This window comes from Scyliorhinus torazame, chromosome 16 (assembly GCF_047496885.1).
Source record: "Scyliorhinus torazame isolate Kashiwa2021f chromosome 16, sScyTor2.1, whole genome shotgun sequence".
Classification (NCBI taxonomy): domain Eukaryota; kingdom Metazoa; phylum Chordata; class Chondrichthyes; order Carcharhiniformes; family Scyliorhinidae; genus Scyliorhinus; species Scyliorhinus torazame.
The window spans coordinates 100,949,663-100,968,226 of NC_092722.1; the positions used below are offsets into that span (position 1 = coordinate 100,949,663).

Genomic DNA, 18,564 nt, shown 5'->3' on the forward strand with positions numbered 1-18,564 from the left:
CTGTTAGTAGGATGCTCCAAGATTTAGAATCCCTACAGTGTTGAAGGAGGCCATTTGGTCCATTGAGTCTGCACCGACCCTTCGAATGAGCACGCTATGCATGCCCACTTCCCCCTAACCCCATAACTCGAACATCCCTGGATACTAAGGAGCAATTTATCGTGGCCAATCCACCTAGCCCGTACATCGTTGGACTGTGGGACGAAACCGGAGCGCATGGAGGAAACCCACGCTGACACAGGGAGAACATGCAGACTTCGCACAGTCACTCGAGGCTGGAATTGAATCTGGGTCCCTGGCTCTTTGAGACAGCAATGCTAACCACTATGCCATCGTACCGCCCCAGAAAGGCCCAGAAATGATGAAGGAATGGTGATACATTTCCAAGTCAGGATGGTGAGTTACTTGGGGGGAACTTGCTCCCATGTATCTGCTGCCCTGGTCCTTCTGGGCAGTTCATGGTTTGGCCCAGCTTTAGTGAAACTACCATTACATGCCAACCAACATAAAACTCTTGAAAGTGTAAGCAAGAAAAGCTACCTGTCTATTATCTCGTTAAAGACACTTCTTTGTGTAATGAGACACAGAGACCAGGAAGGTGCTATATTCAATGCAAGATCAGTGCAAAATTATTTGGTTAATCTTAACCCAGATAGTTGGATGGTGTTACTGTTGACCTAAGTATCCCTTGGCTGTAGGAAGAGGGAATTCCACAAGGTTTACTGATGATAGGACTCAGCTCAGCTCTGACTATTATATATCGAACAAACTCTCTCCCACTGCTCCTGCACCCTGTCAAGTAAGTTTCAGATATTTGTGGTGTAAGATCACATGGGAAAAAGAGCTACTTAGAAAAGATATTGTAGGATTACTGACCCTATTTATTCAATGCAAGAAACTGTACAGATGGGTGTCATTCAACCTTAATATAGGGACATCCTGGTCTCCAATTTGAAAACCGAGATTATTGAAACAACATTTACAGTGCAAAGACCACCATTGTTTAACTGGATTATCAAACATTCAGGGGTTTAACAACAGAATGTAGTTATCTGGAAGAGCTCTTTGCATTTCAAATAACTGCAGTAAACAAGCCACCACACCGCATGAAAAGGAGCATGTTATTGTGAGTGAAGATCTGATATGTCAGGGACATTGTAAACACTTAAGGCTAGATTTTAAGTCGCCTGGTATTTTAATCTTGAGAAACAGCAGAAAGATTTCCTTTGTTAACCTTTTCGAATAGAATTGTAATTTATTTCTGAAAGAAGACATTTGTGATTCTAGAACTAGTTGCCGGGGAGACAGCCCCTTGATACCTTTACAACTGACAGATCAGAGAAAGGCTCTGCCGTCTTGCCGCATTCTGTCATCGACAGGACTGAACAATTAAGAAATAAACAGAGATGGAGGTTGCATTAACTTCTCTATTCCTTTATTAGAGCTCAGCACTGAATCACTACAGTGCAGAAGGAGGCCATTTGGCCATCGAGTCTGTAGCGACCCACCGAAAGACACCCTACCTAGGTCCACTCCCCTGCCCTACCCTGTAACCCCCTAATGCCACATAACTTGCATTCTTTAGACACGAAAGAGTAATTGATCATGACTAATCCACCTACCTTGCACATATTTGGACTGTGGGAGGAAACTGGAGCATCCGGAGGAAACCTATGCAGACACGAGGAGAACGTACAAACTCTACACAGAGTTGCCAAGGGCAGAATTGAACCCGGGTCTTTGGTACTGTGAGGCAACAGTGCTAACCACTGTGCCACCGAGCTCCCCAACATGTGAATACAAAGGATAGAGTTGACGGCTTTGACGAAATCTTCAATCAAAAGTGCCCAGTAGCAGATCGATCTCGGCCTCCACCTGAGCTCCAATGGTTATAGATGTCAGCCTTGAGACAATTCAAATCATTCCAAGTGGCATGAAGACATGGCTGAGCAGACTGGATACAGCAAATATTGGCCTCATTAATATCCTGGATTTAGGGCTAGAGATGCTGGTTTCAGAATGAGTTGCATCCCTAGTGAAGCTTTTCCAATACAGCTACACCACTGGTAAATTGAAAAATTTCTCAAGCATGTACTGTGTTTAGAAAAAAACAGGACAAATCCAGATCTAACTACCACCCCATCAGTCTACTCCCAATCATCAGCAAAGTGATGGAGGGAGTTGACAACAATACTATTAAGCAGCACTTAGTCGACCATAACTTGTCTGTCGATGCTCAGTGAGGATTCTCCCAGATCGCCTCAGCTCCAGATCTCATTACAGTCGTGGTGCAAACATAAACACAAGTTGAATTCCAGATGTGAGGTGGGAGTGACGGGGTTTGATATTTAAGGCATTTGAGGCACTAAGGGGCTGTAGTGCAACTGAGGCCAATGGAGATTGGGGGAAAACTCACTAGAACTTGAAGTCATACCTGACACAAAGGAAAAGTGTTTTTGTTTTTCAAGGAAAATTATCTCAATCCCAGAATATTGCGACATGGGTTCTAGGTCCAACTATCTTCAATGACTTCATCAATCATCTTCCTCCACCATTAAATCATCAACAGAGTTTTCCCCCAATGATTGCACAGTGCTCATCTCAAAGTGCAACTCCTCAGCAAATCAAGCAGCTCGTCCCATGTAGCATGGTTTGGGCAACATTTACGTTAAGCTGATAAATGCCAAGCAGCACTGATTCCCTCCAATGAAAGGGGAGCCTAATCAGGTCACCCTAAAGGCAGTTGCCATCGCAATGCATTCCTCCCAACAATATTCTGGGGGTCACCGTTGACCAGAAACACAACTGGAAAAGCCACATAAATTTGGTGTTTACCAGAGCAGGTTTGAGGTTGCATTTTGTGTGAAGTGTGGATCACCTTCACTCCTTTCCTCCTCCACCCTCTGCATCCTCTCACCTCTCAGGCTAAGTGATTCCAAACTCCAGCTTGACTCATCGTGTTCTCTCTCCCCTGAGTTCCCTGCCCACCTATGCTTCCCTAATTCTCCTCCATATGAACTTCCCCGCCCATACTAACAATCTTGCCATCTCACGTGGCCTTGCTATCAATCACAGATAAGGCCTCTCTGATCACTTCCTTGTCTCTCTCTGAACCCTGTCCCCCTTCCACACCACAATCCTGTCTGTCCCTGGAAATAAATCTCCCAATCCATTTGCAACTGCACCTCCAAACACCCCAGGGCCAAACTTTGCTGTGGGCTTTGAGGCCCTGATGTCAGAAACAAATGAGAATCCTGAGACCACACTTGCTGGAAGCAAGGCTGGCTCAACAATTTATCCGGGCATGACTGCCTCTAGGATCAATGGTCAATTACAGGAGGTGGGTGGGTTGTGGATGCTGCTGGTCCAATCAGAGGGCCAGAGGTTCTGACACCTCAACAGCCCCACCGAGCAAGGTGTGTGCTGCTGAGGTAAGTGTATCTTTAATCAGGACTTTAATTATTTAAGTTGGCTGCTCACCTTTGTTTAGCATCAGTTTTTTGCTGGAAAGCTTCCCCAGAGGTGGGACAGTGTCAGGGAGTTGTCTTGATGCAGGCTCCTGCTATTTCCCCACTCCGTCCCTGTCTCCCATTTCACCTGCCCATGGCCAGGGAAACCTTGCCCAACTCTCGAGCATTTCCGGCCCTCCGTTCACCAGAGCATTTCTGCAACTACCAATCAGCACACTTCAATCTCTGATTCTCCAATGAAACAACTATATTTTCTCATCCTGTCCACTCCGCTAGCAAAGCCCTCCTCACCTTTCTCTATAGTCCAAGGGATCAAGGGAGACAGTCTTAAATGGATATGACAAATCACTGATTGAGCCATTCACTGCCAGATCTGACTGGACCATATAAAATCCTACTCTCATCTGCAAACATTTTTCTCTATTCAAGGATCATGCTGAATAACCCTCAGATTGTTTTTCTCTATGCAAATCGTGTTTTAAACCCCTCTTTTCCTTCAAATCCCTCTCCCCGTCTACTCCAAACAGCTCGTGTCAGTGAGGCAGTGAGGCTGCAGAAGACTTGGACAGGCTAGGAGAGTGGGCAAAGAAGTGGCAGATGGAATACAATGTGGAAAAATGTTATGCGGGAAAAATTGAGGCATAGACTATTTTCTAAATGGGGAAAATCTTTGGATGAAGCACAAAGGGACTTAGGAGTCCTGACTCAGGATTCTCTGAAGGTTAACGTGCAGGTTCAATTTGCAGTTAGGAAGGCAAATGCAATGTGAGCATTCATTTTTGGAGGGCTAGAATACAAGAACAGGGATGTACGTCTGAGGCTGTGTAATGCTCTGGTTAGGCCCCATTTGGAGTATTGTGAGCAATTTTGGGCCCTGTATCTTCGGAAGGATGTGCTGGCCTTGGAGGGGGAGAGGAAGTTCACAAGAATGAAGGGCTTGCCAAAGGAGGAGCGTTTGAGGACTCTTGGTCTGTATTCAATGGAGTTTTGGAAGTATGAGGGAGGATCGCATTGAAACTTACAGGATCTGGAGTGGACGTGGAGAAGGTGTTTCCACTGATGGGAGAGACTAGAACCTGACGGCACAGCCTCAGATTGAAGGGACAATCCTTTAAAATTGAGATGAGGAGGAATTTCTTCAGCTAGGGGGTGGTGAATCTGTGGAATCAAGGCCGTGGAGGCCAAATAACTGAGTGTCTTTAAGACAGAGCTTGCTAGGAACTTGATTAATAAGGGGATCAGGTGTTATGGGGAGAAGGCAAGTATTCTCTTGGAATAAGAAACTTGTCAGCCATAATTGAATGGTGGAGCAGAGCCAATGGATTGAATGGCCTAATTCTGCTCCTATGTCTTACGATCCGATAACATTCAAACTCCTCTCCCCATCTTCTTCAAACCCCTCTCCCCATCTCCTTCAAACCCCTCTCCCCATCTCCTTCAAAACCCTCTCCCCATCTCCTTCAAACCCCTCTCCCCATCTCCTTCAAACCCCTCCCGTGTCCTTCTAACCCCTCCCGTGTCCTTCAAATCCCTCTCCCCTAGCTCCTTCAAACCCCTCTCCCCCATCTCCTTCAAACCCCTCTCCCCATCTCCTTCAAACCCCTCTCCCCGTTCCTTCAAACCACTCGCCCCATCTCATCTCCTTCAAATCCCTCTCCCCATCTCCTTTAATTCCCTCTCCCCGTTCCTTCAAACCACTCGCCCCATCTCCTTCAAACCCCTCTCACCATCTCCTTCAAACCCCTCTCCCCATCTCCTTCAAACCCCTCACCCCGTTCCTTCAAACCACTCACCCCATCTCCTTCAAACCCCTCTCCCCATCTCCTTCAAACCACTCCCGTGTCCTTCAAACCCCTCTCCCCATCTCCTTCAAACCACTCCCGTGTCCTTCAAACCCCTCTCCCCATCTCCTTCAAACCCCTCTCCCCATCTCCTTCAAACCACTCCCGTGTCCTTCAAACCACTCTCCCCATCTCCTTCAAACCCCTCTCCCCATCTCCTTCAAACCACTCCTGTGTCCTTCAAACCCCTCTCCCCATCTCCTTCAAACCCCTCTCCCCATCTCCTTCAAACCACTCCCGTGTCCTTCAAACCCCTCTCCCCATCTCCTTCAAACCCCTCTCCCCATCTCCTTCAAACCCCTCTCCCGATCTCCTTCAAACCACTCCCGTGTCCTTCAAACCCCTCTCCCCATCTCCTTCAAACCCCTCTCCCGATCTCCTTCAAACCCCTCTCCCGATCTCCTTCAAACCACTCCCGTGTCCTTCAAACCCCTCTACCCCACCTCCTTCAAACACCTCCCGTGTCCTTCAAACCGCTCCCGTGTCCTTCAAACCCCTCTCCCCATCTCCTTCAAACCCCTCTCACCCATCTCCTTCAACCCCTCTCCCCATCTCCTTCAAACCCCACTGCCCGTTCCTTCAAACCCCTCCCGTGTCCTTCAAACCCCTCCCGTGTCCTTCAAATCCCTCTCCCCCATCTCCTTCAAACCCCTCTCCCCATCTCCTTCAAACCCCTCTCCCCATCTCCTTCAAACCCCTCTCCCCATTTCCTTCAAACCGCTCTCCCCATCTCCTTCAAACCCCTCTCCCCATCTCCTTCAAACTCCTCTCCCCATCTCCTTCAAACCCCTCTCCCCATCTCCTTCAAACCCCTCTCCCCATCTCCTTCAAACCACTCCCGTGTCCTTCAAACCCCTCTCCCCATCTCCTTCAAACCCCTCTTCCCATCTCCTTCAAACCACTCCTGTGTCCTTCAAACCCCTCTCCCCATCTCCTTCAAACCCCTCTCCCCATCTCCTTCAAACCCCTCTCACCCATCTCCTTCAACCCCTCTCCCCATCTCCTTCAAACCCCACTGCCCGTTCCTTCAAACGCCTCCCGTGTCCTTCAAACCCCTCCCGTGTCCTTCAAATCCCTCTCCCCCATCTCCTTCAAACCCCTCTCCCCATCTCCTTCAAACCCCTCTCCCCATCTCCTTCAAACCCCTCTCCCCATTTCCTTCAAACCACTCTCCCCATCTCCTTCAAACTCCTCTCCCCATCTCCTTCAAACCCCTCTCCCCATCTCCTTCAAAACCCTCTCCCCATCTCCTTCAAACCCCTCTCCCCTTCTGCTTCAAACCCCTCTCCTCATCTCCTTCAAACCCCTCTCCCCATCTCCTTCAAACCGCTCCCGTGTCCTTCAAACCCCTCTCCCCATCTCCTTCAAACCCCTCTCCCCATCTCCTTCAAACCGCTCCCATGTCCTTCAAACCCCTCTCCCCATTTCCTTCAAACCCCTCTACCCCACCTCCTTCAAACACCTCCCGTGTCCTTCAAACCGCTCCCGTGTCCTTCAAACCCCTCTCCCCATCTCCTTCAAACTCCTCTCCCCCATCTCCTTCAACCCTTCTCCCCATCTCTTTCAAACCCCTCCCGTGTTCTTCAAATCCCTCTCCCCATCTCCTTCAAACCCCTCTCCACACTTCCTTCAAACCCATCTCCCCCATATCCTTCAAACCCCTCCCGTGTCTTTCAAACCCCTCCCATGTCCTTCAAACCCCTCTCCGCATCTCCTTCGAACCCCTCCCCGGTCTCCTTCAAACCTATCCCATGTCCTTCAAACCCCTCTCCCTCATCTTCTTCAAACTCCTCTCCCCATCTCCTTCAAACCCCTCTCCCCATCTCCTTCAAACCCCTCTCCCCATCTCCTTCAAACCCCTCTCCCCCATCTCCTTCAAACCGCTCTCCCCATCTCCTTCAAACCCCTCTCCCCATCTCCTTCAAACCCCTCTCCTCATCTACTTCAAACCCCTCTCCCCCATCTCCTTCAAACCCCTCTCCCATCTCCTTCAAACCCCTCTCCCCGTTCCTTCAAACCCCTTTCCCCATCTCCTTCAAATCCCTCTCCCCATCTCCTTCAAACCGTCTCCCCATCTCCTTCAAACCCCTCTCCCCGTTCCTTCAAACCCCTTTCCCCATCTCCTTCAAACCCTCTCCCCATCTCCTTCAAACCCTCTCCCCATCTCCTTCAAACCCATCTCCCCATCTCCTTCAAACCCCTTTCCCTGTCTTCTTTACCTCCAACAACAAGTGCAAGGAGCTCATGAACGCCTTTGTCATTGTGATTGAGATAATCCAAACAGCTGCCTCTGCTACTTCTTTCATTTTGACCAATCCACCGTTAAACGTCATCTGAACGATCCCCTTGCTTCTGCCCCAAACTTGCTTATTTATTTACTTATTCTCCTACCTTCTCTCATGCTCTCTCTCTGAATCATATTGTCCATAAGATACATTTCCTGTTCTCTCAATCCTATTGCAGCTAAACTGTTGATCCCCCAACTTCCCCCCCCTGATCCCCATGTTAGGTGATACTGTTAATATTTGTCGCTCTCTCAGAAACTGACCCCCTCTCTTTATAATCTGCTGTCTTTAGCCTGCTTTCCAAACAAAAAGCCCTTGACACCTCCTTGTGGACTAATATCCTATCCCCAACCTCCCTTTCCTCTCCAAAGTCTTTGGGCGGATTTTTCCGGCCTTGATAGATGGCAGGATCTTCTGGTTCACCAGAGTCAATGGATGTTCGTTGGCTTGCTACATCCTCCATGGCGGGACCTGCTGTGTGTGTGTGTGTGGGGGGGGGGGGGGGGGGCTCAAAATCTCAGCCTTTGAATCTGTTGTGGCCTCCCAAATTCGCATCCATTTTTCCTACATTTCCATATTTGAATTCCTCCAATCAGGTTTCCACCTTGCAAAAGTATTGAAACAGCAATTATCAAGGTCACAAAAGACATCTTACATCACTGTGAAAAGGTAAACTTCCCCTCCTCATTCTTCTCGATCTTCTTTGACATGGTTGACCACACCATCCTCCTCCACTGTCATCCAAGAGGGAAGGACTGCTCTCTCCATCCTTATCTATCTGATTGTCACCAGAGAATCACTTGCAATGACTTCTCCTTCTGCCCCTGCACCATTACCTTTGGTTCCCCCAAGGATCTTTCCTTGGCCCCTCCTATTTCCCATCTGCATGATCCACTTCGGTGACATCATCCAAAGACATACTATTAGGTTTCCCTTGTATGCTTGTGGCATCCAGCTCTATCTCACCGCCATCTCTCTCAATTCCTTTACTCTCTCTAAGCTGTCAGAATGCTTCTCTGACATCCACTGTTGGATGAGCGAAAACTTCCTTCAGTGAAATATTGGGTAAACTGAAGCCAGTGTCTTCTGTCACAGTGACAAAGTTCATCCCCTCACCACCAACTCCATCCCTCTTCCTGGCACCTGTCTGAGGCTGCACCAGATTGGTGGCAACCTTGCTGTCACATTTGACCCAAGGTGAGCTTTCACCCACAATGGCAAAGCAGAGAAAGATGTAGAAATAGTCAAAAAACTATTCAATAAAGCAAGCGATGACAACAAAGACTTACCTTTGGCACTGTTGACATACAGAGCAACCCGATTGTCATCAGGCTTATCGCCAGCTCAGATGTTGATGGGAAGAAAAATTCACATTACCAGAGATCACTGTTCAAAACATGGATCATCAAGAAATACATAACCATCTAAGATTATGGAAACGGAAACAAAAAGAGTATTGCGGCAAGCACACAAAACCTTCATCAAAATTAAAAGGAGACTATGTTCGAATACAAAATCCTGAAGGTGGATGGCAACACATAGCTAAAGTTTTATGGCAAGTCACACCCAGATTGTACTTGCTTCAGACAGAACAAGTTCAGAAGAAATAGAAGAGCATTACTGCAAATAAAAAATCATGTTCCATCTCCAACTCAGAATATTATTGCTCAGGATGACATTGTCAAAGATATTGACTTTCCAAATCCATCATTATCAACAATGCATCAAGACAATTTGCATACGTTGATGAAACCCCTGAGAAGATCAACTGGAACCAGGAGACCACCTAACTGATTAAATTTGTAATGACTGTAATAACTATTCATCTGTCATCACCAATGTGACTTAACAGTTATTTTTTGCAAATGAATGTATAAAAAAACAAGTCAATGATTCATGCTCGCTACTGTAATGTTCAAAGAAAAAATGTTACAAACAAAGTTCATAACCTTTTTTCCCAAGGAACGAGGATGTGACATTATCATAAATGTAAGAACTGCAAGGGTTAATGTAATGTCTAAATCAACTACCAGAGGGACCTAGATGTGCACGTATATAAGACTTTAACGCTAAGCCTTGTGGGTGAGAGGCTGTGGAGAAAGCTAGAGAACAGACTGAAGGAAAAATAGTGTGAGTGAGAGCAGATCATAGTTAATGTAATAGTGTAGAGATTAGTAGCAGATGAGTGTAGATTATATGTTTATTATCAACTATGAATTATAAAGGAGTAAGTGTTGAATCCAAATAAGTAATGTTATGAAAGGAATTGCTTTGTTCAATTTAAAGCTATTTGTGGTCTTTGTGAACACTACGCCAACCATCCTAAAGTTAGCAACACAAAGAACACCACAAGCTCATTAGTCCATCTTTAAACTAAGGCTGCAATGAGGTTAGGAGCTGAGTGACCCTGGCGGAACCCAACCTGAGCGTCCATGAGCAGGTTGTTGCTGAGTAAGTGCTGCTTGGCGGCACTGTTGATGACCCCTACTAATGCTTCGCTGATGGTCGAGAATAGGCTGACGGGGTGGAAACTGGCCGGGTTGGATTAGTCCTGCTTTTTGTGAATGGGACATCCTTGGGCATTTTTCCACATTGCCAGGTAGAGGCCAGTGTTGTAGCTGTACTGGATAACCTTGGCTAGGGGCATGGAAAGTTCTGGAGCACAAGTCTTCAGTACTATTGCCGGAATATTGTCAGGGCCCATATCCATTGCAGTATCCAGTGCCTTCAGTCATTTTTTGATATCACATGGAGTGAATCGTATTGACTGAAGACTGACATCTGCGATGCCGTGGACCTGCGGAGTAGGCCAGGATGGATCATCCACTCAGCACTTCTGGCTGAAGATTGTTGCTAATGCTTCAGCCTTACCTTTTGCTTTATGTGCTGGGCTCCCCCATCATTGAGTATGGGGATATTTGTTGAGCTTTTTTCTCCAGTAAGTTGTTTAATTGACCACCATCATTCATGACTGGATGTGGAAGGGTTGCAGAGCTTAGACCTGATCCGTTGTCTGTGGTATCGCTTAGCTCTGTCTACTACTTGCTGTTTATGATGTTGTTTCTTCACCAGGTTGACACCTCATTTTTAGCTATACCTGCTGTTGCTCCTGGCATGACTCTTACACTCATCAATGAACCAGGGTTGATCGCCTGGTTTGGTGGCAATGGTAGTTAGGGATATGCTGGACCATGAGGTTACAGATTGTGGTGAGTACAATTCTGCTGCTGCTGACGGCTCACAGCATCTCATGGATGTCTAGTCTTGCATTGTTAGATCGGTTCGAATTTCATCCCAATTAGCACGTTGGAAGTGCCACACAAAATGATGGAGGTTATCCTCAATGTTACGACAGGACTTCGTCTCAACAAGGTCTGTGCAGTGGCCATTCCTACCGATACTGTCATAGACAGATGCATCTGTGGCAGGCAGGTTGGTGAGGATGAGGTCAAGTATGTTTTTCCCTCTTGTAGTTTCCCTCACCAGCTGCCTCAGACTCAGTAATTATGTTGTTTGGGACTTGGCCAGCTTGGTCTGTCGTGGTGAAACCGAGCTACGCTTGTACAGTCAGCCCCTTGTCATCCTCAGTGATTTCTCAAAGTGGTGTTCAATATGGAGGAATACTGATTTATCAGTTGAGGAGGACAGTATGTGGTAATCAGCAGGAGGCTTACTTGCCCATGTTTACCCTGATGCCATGAGTCTTAATGCGGTCCAGAGTTAATGTTGAGAACTCCCGGGGAAACTCTCTCCAGGCTGTATACCACTGTGCTGCCACCTCTGCTGGGCCTGACCTGCTGGTGAGGCAGAAGATACCACATTGCTGTGGATCTGGAGGCACATGTAGGCCACACCACATAAGGACAGCAGATTTCCTTCCTTAACCATCATTTGTGAACCAGTTAAGTTTTACGGCAATGGCAATGGTCATCTTTAGACTTTTCATTCCAGACTTTTATTGAATTCAAAGTTCACAATCTGCCATGGTGGGATTCAGACCCAGGTCCCCAGAGCAATACCCTGGGTCTCTACATTACTAGTTCAGTGACAAAGGAGTCAAGGATTATGAGATGAGGAAGGGAAGTCATGTGAGGCCACCATCAGACCAACCATGACTTTAATGACTGGTGGAACGAACTCGAAGGGCCGAATGGCCTCCTCCTGATCCAAGTTATTATATTTTAATCTACATTCATCTAAGTTATTATTAGAGGTAATAAATATCTGAGGCCAACCACTGATCTTGTAGTACCCCACTAGATATAGACTATCAACCTGAAAATGACCCATTTATACATACTCTCTATTTCGGCCTCTTAACCAAAGTTCAATCCAAATTAGTATATTATCCCTACTCCCACGGGTCCAAATGTTATGTAATAACATATAGTTTAGCATTGAAAATGTAAATACACTCCAGCCACTGGTTCCCCCTATCTCTCCTAATAATAACCTCCAGAACTTTTAACAGATTTCTCTTTCATTAATCCACGTTGATGCTGCCTAATGATAGTATGATATTCTAAGTATTCTCTTACCATCTCCAATTGGTAGAATTCATAGAGCCCCTACAGTGCAGAAGGAGGCCATTCAGCCCATCAAGTCTGCACTGACACTCAGAAAGAGGATCCTACCTAGGCCCACTCCCCCACCTGTCCCCATAACCCCAGTAAACCTTCACATCTTTAGACACTAAGGAGAAATTTAGCATGGCCAATCAACCTAACCTTCACATCTTTGGACTGCGGGACGAAACCGGAGCACCCGGAGGAAACTCATGCAGGCACGTGGAGAATGTGCAAACTCCACATAGGCAGTCACCCAAAGCCGGAATCGAATCTGGGACCCTGCCGCTGTGAAGCAACAATGCTAACCACTGTTCTACCCTGCCACCCCATAACCAATGCAGCATTTACAGTTAATAATTCTCAATGCCATTTCTAGAGCAAAAACTGCAATAAATTGGTAGCTTAATCTATTTATTAGTGTTTAATTGAGATTTATGTCAAACATCTATGTTAATACAGAGAGCAGTTTTCATTTGTCCCATTCAATATATTTGAGAAAATGTGGAACCTGCTAATAGCATATTCTGAGATTCAAAATCACAATTTTAAACGCACTAGTTTGTTGTATTTGCATTTAATGCAACCTGCTGGTTTGAATTTATTTTAACAATTTCTAACTTGCCATTTTTGTGAGGAGCAAAATTCTTCCTCTTCAAAATTCAGTCAACTCGTGCTCGCTGACCTTCTTTGGTTTCCTGCACCCAATTCATTGAGTTGCAAATCCTAGTCCTCATTCATAAATTCTTTCATTCTATCTTGCTGCTGCAAGCCTCTGTAGTTCTGGCTGTACGGTGGCACAGTGGTTAGCACTGCTACCTCACAGTGCCAGGGACCCTGGTTCAATTCTGGCTTTGGGTGACTGTCTATGTGAAGACAGTTTAGAACAGTGCTAACCACTGTGCACCTAGCCGCCCCCACTTTCAAATGTATTTGAATTCTTCTAAACTACGTTATTGTATTTACAGTCGATTGATGCATCCTTCTATTACGGTTAGTCTGACAGGGGCAAGAATTACTGTTACGAGGGTCCTTTACATGACGCAATGCTAACATTCTGGCTTGGGTCACTGTGCGGAGTCTGCACGTTCTCCTCGTATCTGCGTGGGTTTCCTCCGGGTGCTCCGGTTTCCACCCACAAGTCCCGAAAGACATGCTTGTTAGGTGAATTGGACATTCTGAATTCTCCCTCTGTGTACCTGAATAGGCGCCGGACTGTGGCGACTAGGGGATTTCCACAGTAACTTTATTGCAGTGTTAATGTAAGCCTACTTGTGACAATAATAAAGAGTATTATTATTATTATTGTTACAGTCAGTCGATTTGTTTGAAGGTAGTGGAGAATTGGACAGTGCTACGTCTGGGAAAATGATTATTTTTCTCACCAGGAAAAAAATAATAACTTTATAATCAAAAGTACATTTGCTAATTTTAAAAAATCAATGAAGGAACTACTGAATTAAATATGTTTTTTGTGTGGTTAAAAGCAAATTACTTACACAAACAAATGTCCACTAGGAAAAATATGTAAACTAATAGTTCACGCAAAGTCCTCCTGATGTATAACTCTGGGTTATTGGACAGGTTCTCGGTCAATTTTGTGCCCCACAAGCCTGCAGACATGGAAAAGAACAAAAGCATAAAATCATTGTAGGATTTGAAAATCCAACAGCAACGCATCCCACAATCCCATTCAATAACTTTCAGAGATGTTTGCTTTTAAATACCCAGAAGAAAATAATACTATTTTTTGAAACAGCACATTGTTCTTCAAGAGGTATTTTATATTTATTTTTTCTGTTGTCTGATGCATCCTTCTATTATGGTTAGTCCAATAGGTGCAAGAATTACTGTGTAGGCCAGACCAGGTAAGGACAGCAAAGGGAGGCACAGTGTTTAGCACTGCTGTCTCGCAGCGCCAGGGACCCGGGTTCAATTCCGTCCTTGTATGACTGCGTGGAGTTTGCACATTCTCCCTATGTCTGCAAGGGTTTCCTCCGGGTGCTCCAGTTTTCTCATAAAGTCCAAAGATGTGCAGGTTAGGTGGACTGGCCACGCTAAATTTCCCCTTAGTGTCCAGGGATAAGTGGGTTAAGTGGGGTTATATGGATAGGGCAGGCGAGTGGACCTGGGTAGGTTCGCTCTTTCAGAGGGTCGATGCAGACTCGATGGGCTGAATGGCCTCCTTCTGCATTGTAGGAATTCTATGGTTCTATGATGTTAATGAACCAGATGGGGGTTTTAATGGCAATTGTTTAATCACTGAGGCTAGATTTGAATTCCAGATCTTATTAATTGAATTAAATTCCAACATCTGCCAAGGTGGAATTTGAACCCATGTCCATAGAGTATTAGCCTAGGTTTTTGGATTACAAGTCCAGTAACATGAGGTCTCCCCCATTCTTTGGGTGGGGGGAAGGGGTGTGTGGGTGGAAGGTTAGTCAGCATGTCACATCTGACGTACCTGGGGTTGAGTTTGGATAGAGAACACATCAAAAACCAATCTGCACGCTGGCAGATTTGGAATCCTATGATTTCCAAAGGGATTCTCCCGAGCATTTGCCCTAACCTTGGTACAAACTCTGGATAAACAATGCAAGTGGCTGTTTGCATTGTTTTTAATCGATATTAAACTGAGGAAACTTCCATGGAAGGTTTAACCTTGAATGGTTTGAGAGTTCATTCCAAAAACATGAAATATTTCCCACATATCTGTAAAACAGCTGAGTTTCAAATATTGCCTGAAGTCACATTCCATGTTTTTATAGAGCCATCAGCGCAGAAAAGGCCCTTCAGCCCATCGAGTCTGCACCGTCAATAACTACCACTAATCTTGTGCTAATCCCACTTACCAGCACTTGTCCCATATCATTGAAAGGGATGGCATTTCAAGTGCTCACCCAAGTGCCTTTTAAAGGTTGCGAGGTTTCCAGCCTCTACCACCTTCCCAGGCAGTACACTCCACATTCTCACCATCCTCAGAGTGAAAAGATGTTTTCTCAAATTCCCTCAAACTCTCCTGCCCCTCACCCTAAAATTATGTGCCCTTGTAATTGACCCCTCAACCAAGGGGAGCAGCTGTATCCTATTTACCCTGTCAAAACCGGTATGGTAGCACAGTGGTTATCACTGTTGCTTCACAGCATCAGGGACCCGGGTTCCATTCCCAGCTTGGGTCACTGCCTGTGTGGAGTCTGCATTTTCTCACTGTGTCTGCTTGAGTTTCCTCCGGTTTCCTCCTACAAGTCTCGTAAAACGTGCTGTTAGGTGAATTGGACATTCTAAATTCTCCCTCTGTGTACCCGAACAGGCGCCGGAGTGTGGCGACTAGGGGATTTTCACAGTAACTTAATTGCAGTGTTAATGTAAGCCGACTTGTGACACTAATAAAGATTATTATTATAATCTTATACACCTCAACCATATCCTCCCATCAGCTTTCTCTGCTCTAAAGAAAGCAATCCCGGCCAATGCAGTCTCTCCTTGATAGCTCAGATGCTCCATCCCTGGCAACATCCTGGTGAATCTCCTCTGTCCCCCCTCCAATGTAATCACCTCCTTCCTATAATGAGGTGACCAGAACCACCTGTGACCTAACCAATGTTCCGTATAGCTTCAACGTAACCTCCTTGCTCTTATATTCTATGCCATGACTGATAAAGGCAAGTGTTCCATATGCCTTCTTATCTGCCCTATTCACCTGCTCTGCTGCCTTCAGGGATCTGTGACCAAGCACCCCACGACCCATCTGCTCCTCTGAGCTTTGTAGCGTCCTGCCACTCATTACATACTCCCTCGTCCTTTTCCTTCTTCAAAAGTGCAATCACCTCACACTTAACAGGGTTAAATACCATCTGCCACTGCTCTGCCCATCTGACCAACCCATCTACACCTTCCTGTAACCTTTCTGTTGTCGAATGAAGTTGGAGGAGGGAGATCTAACTGGGAGGTTTTGCTATCAGCTTACAGTCAGAGTTTGAAAAGCGGCCGTTTGTCCATTTGAAAAGTGTCAGAAAGATTTGAGTAGTTCCAATTGAATGTGACTGTTGCAGCTGTGAGATTTCCAGGAAAAGCGGGACCTCTGGTCCATATCCACCCTTCTTGCTGATTTCTACTGTACAAAAAAACCTCACCCAAACTTATTCCTTTGGAATATTCTTCACAAAACCTCACCATTCTTGGAATTATTGGCTATGTAGTTGATCCCGGAGTGCGAGAGCATCCATATTTACTCACATTTCAACGCACAATGGCGAATATTTTACAGGAAAAAAAGATCAAATAGATTTAAATCTCAAATATTTTCAGGCTAGGATTCAAACTAAAATAGTAAATGATCGGAAATAAGAATGTGGACTCATTCCTAAAGTTCACACGATCAGAGAATTGACTGTATTTGATTTGTTGAAGAAATCACTTGTGTTCTTTATGGGAGCAGAGTTTCTTACCTCGAATTCCTTTAACGATGGCCATGCAGCACCCGGTGGGAGGTTTGTTCTTGACTGGATACAGCGGGGGCTCCTCACACCCATAGGGATTGTTTGGGAAAGAGCTGGGATTGTAGATAGTCTGCACTTTGAAAGGAGTACTCGGTGGTGAGCCCTCATAAGCGGCGTTATCCCAAGCCTTCTTGTTGGATAGACTTTCCATTTCGTGCACCTCTTGGATGGGTAGCTTCAATTGGTTAGCCTGGGCTGAACTCATTTTGACGGGAGCAGCTCTTTCGCAATCTCCTTGGGTCATCAGCCGGGGGGGAGCTACTGTGGAGGAGCGGATCTGACACGGTTCTTTCAGAGTGACAACTGCCTTGGGTCACACACACAAGAGTCACACGTACTTTATTACCGCCCCATCACCAGCTTTGTATTCCTGGGTGACGCCAGCAGGGGAGGGACCTGGGACAATGAGAATTCCCAAGAGGCAAAAGTGGGCAATGGGATATTCAGGAGACAAGAATAGCCAGTTATTAATTCTCAGCAGTTGAACAGCCCTCCCCCCAAGCCCGTGTTTAACTGGTAACAACTGGTCTCCACCTGCATATAAACTGAGCAAAATGCTGCAAATTCTCACAGGTTAGGTGGATTGGCCATGCTAAATTACCGCTTAGTATCCAAAGGCTAGGTGGGGTTACGGGGATGGGGGGGGGGGGGGTAATTGAGCCGAGGTGGGGTACTCTTTCGGAGGGTCAGCACAGCAGACTCAATGGGCTGAATGGCCTCCTTTTGCACTGTAGAAATTCTATGAAATTCTATCTGTGGGACGGGAAAATAATTCTTCTCTTCGCAAATGCTGTCAGACCTGACCAGCCAAGGCTGTGTTAGATTTCCAGCATTTAATTCCTGCTCCCTGACTGACGAGAAGAGCACTGTGGTGCTGAAGAGACAGCTCCGGGGTCAGCAAAGCTTTCAATGGGTTAGGAGCACAGAACATGAAACCAAAAATTGCTCAGTTGTTTTTTGTTGAGAATCCAGATGTTCTGACAGGATGCTGGAGTTAAATCCTATGCAGAGTCCACTAACAATTTGCAATAAGAAATTCGACTTGAGGTTTAATATATTGGCGTCGCTGGACACTGCATTTCACTCAATGTGTTTAAAAATATTTGTGTATTGACATCGATTATACCTCGTTTAGTCAGAGGGAAGGCGAAAGGTGTTCAATCTATCTAAATATTTATTCAAATAAGCTATTTGTCGGTGAGTTTGACAAATAGAAATCCATATAAAACAACAAAAGTAAATGTTGGTGATCACTTATTTTGATTGTGTTTCAGGAAAGCTACAGGGGCATGTTGAAAACTTTACGCTGTATGACTATAAATTGTAAATTGGAATACGACTTGCGTCCTTTAAATTGCAACGATACAGTTAGGGAAAAGAGAAACACTATAAATGCTAATTTTAGGGCAGCGTGATTTTGATGATAAAATTACTAGCTACTTTGGAAAAAGAAGAAATATCCTTTGAACCTTCAAAATTTCAACGTGAATCAGTGTCTCGAGACTGAAACCAGGGGCTGGTTTAGCACAGTGGGCTAAACAGCTGGCTTGTAATGCAGAACAATGCCAGCAGCGTGGGTTCAATTCCCGTACCGGTCTCCCGAACAGGCGCCGGAATGTGGCGACTAGGGGCTTTTCACAGTAACTTCATTAAAGCCTACTTTTGACAATAAGCAATTGTTATTATTATTAATTGGCCTGAAATTAATCAGAAATGGGAGAATATTAGTAAAATCACTTCCAACACAAGGAATGAAAGACCACTTTTAACCAGATCAATGCAAGCACTAAAGTCAACGAGCATTAGAAAATCTAACCTATGGAGGTGTGTTCACTCTTTTCAGATTGAATCTACAAATATTGGTGACATTTAAAAATCGGAATGAATGAGTCTTGAACTGAGGT

General features: G+C 45.6%; 1 protein-coding gene across 1 annotated transcript in view; it reads right to left on the reverse strand.

Moving 5' to 3' along the window:
• Nucleotides 1-16,949, reverse strand: part of pkd2l1 (polycystic kidney disease 2-like 1) — a 150,294-nt gene extending 133,345 nt beyond the window's left edge. Inside the window, exons 1-2 of the mRNA XM_072478793.1 lie at nt 16,610-16,949; nt 13,661-13,774 (exon numbers count right to left, since the gene is read on the reverse strand). Of these exons, the coding sequence (XP_072334894.1) occupies nt 13,661-13,774; nt 16,610-16,904 (409 nt within the window). The 5' untranslated portion in view covers nt 16,905-16,949. The remainder of the gene's footprint in view (nt 1-13,660; nt 13,775-16,609) is intronic.
• Between the last annotated feature and the right edge of the window lie 1,615 nt (nt 16,950-18,564).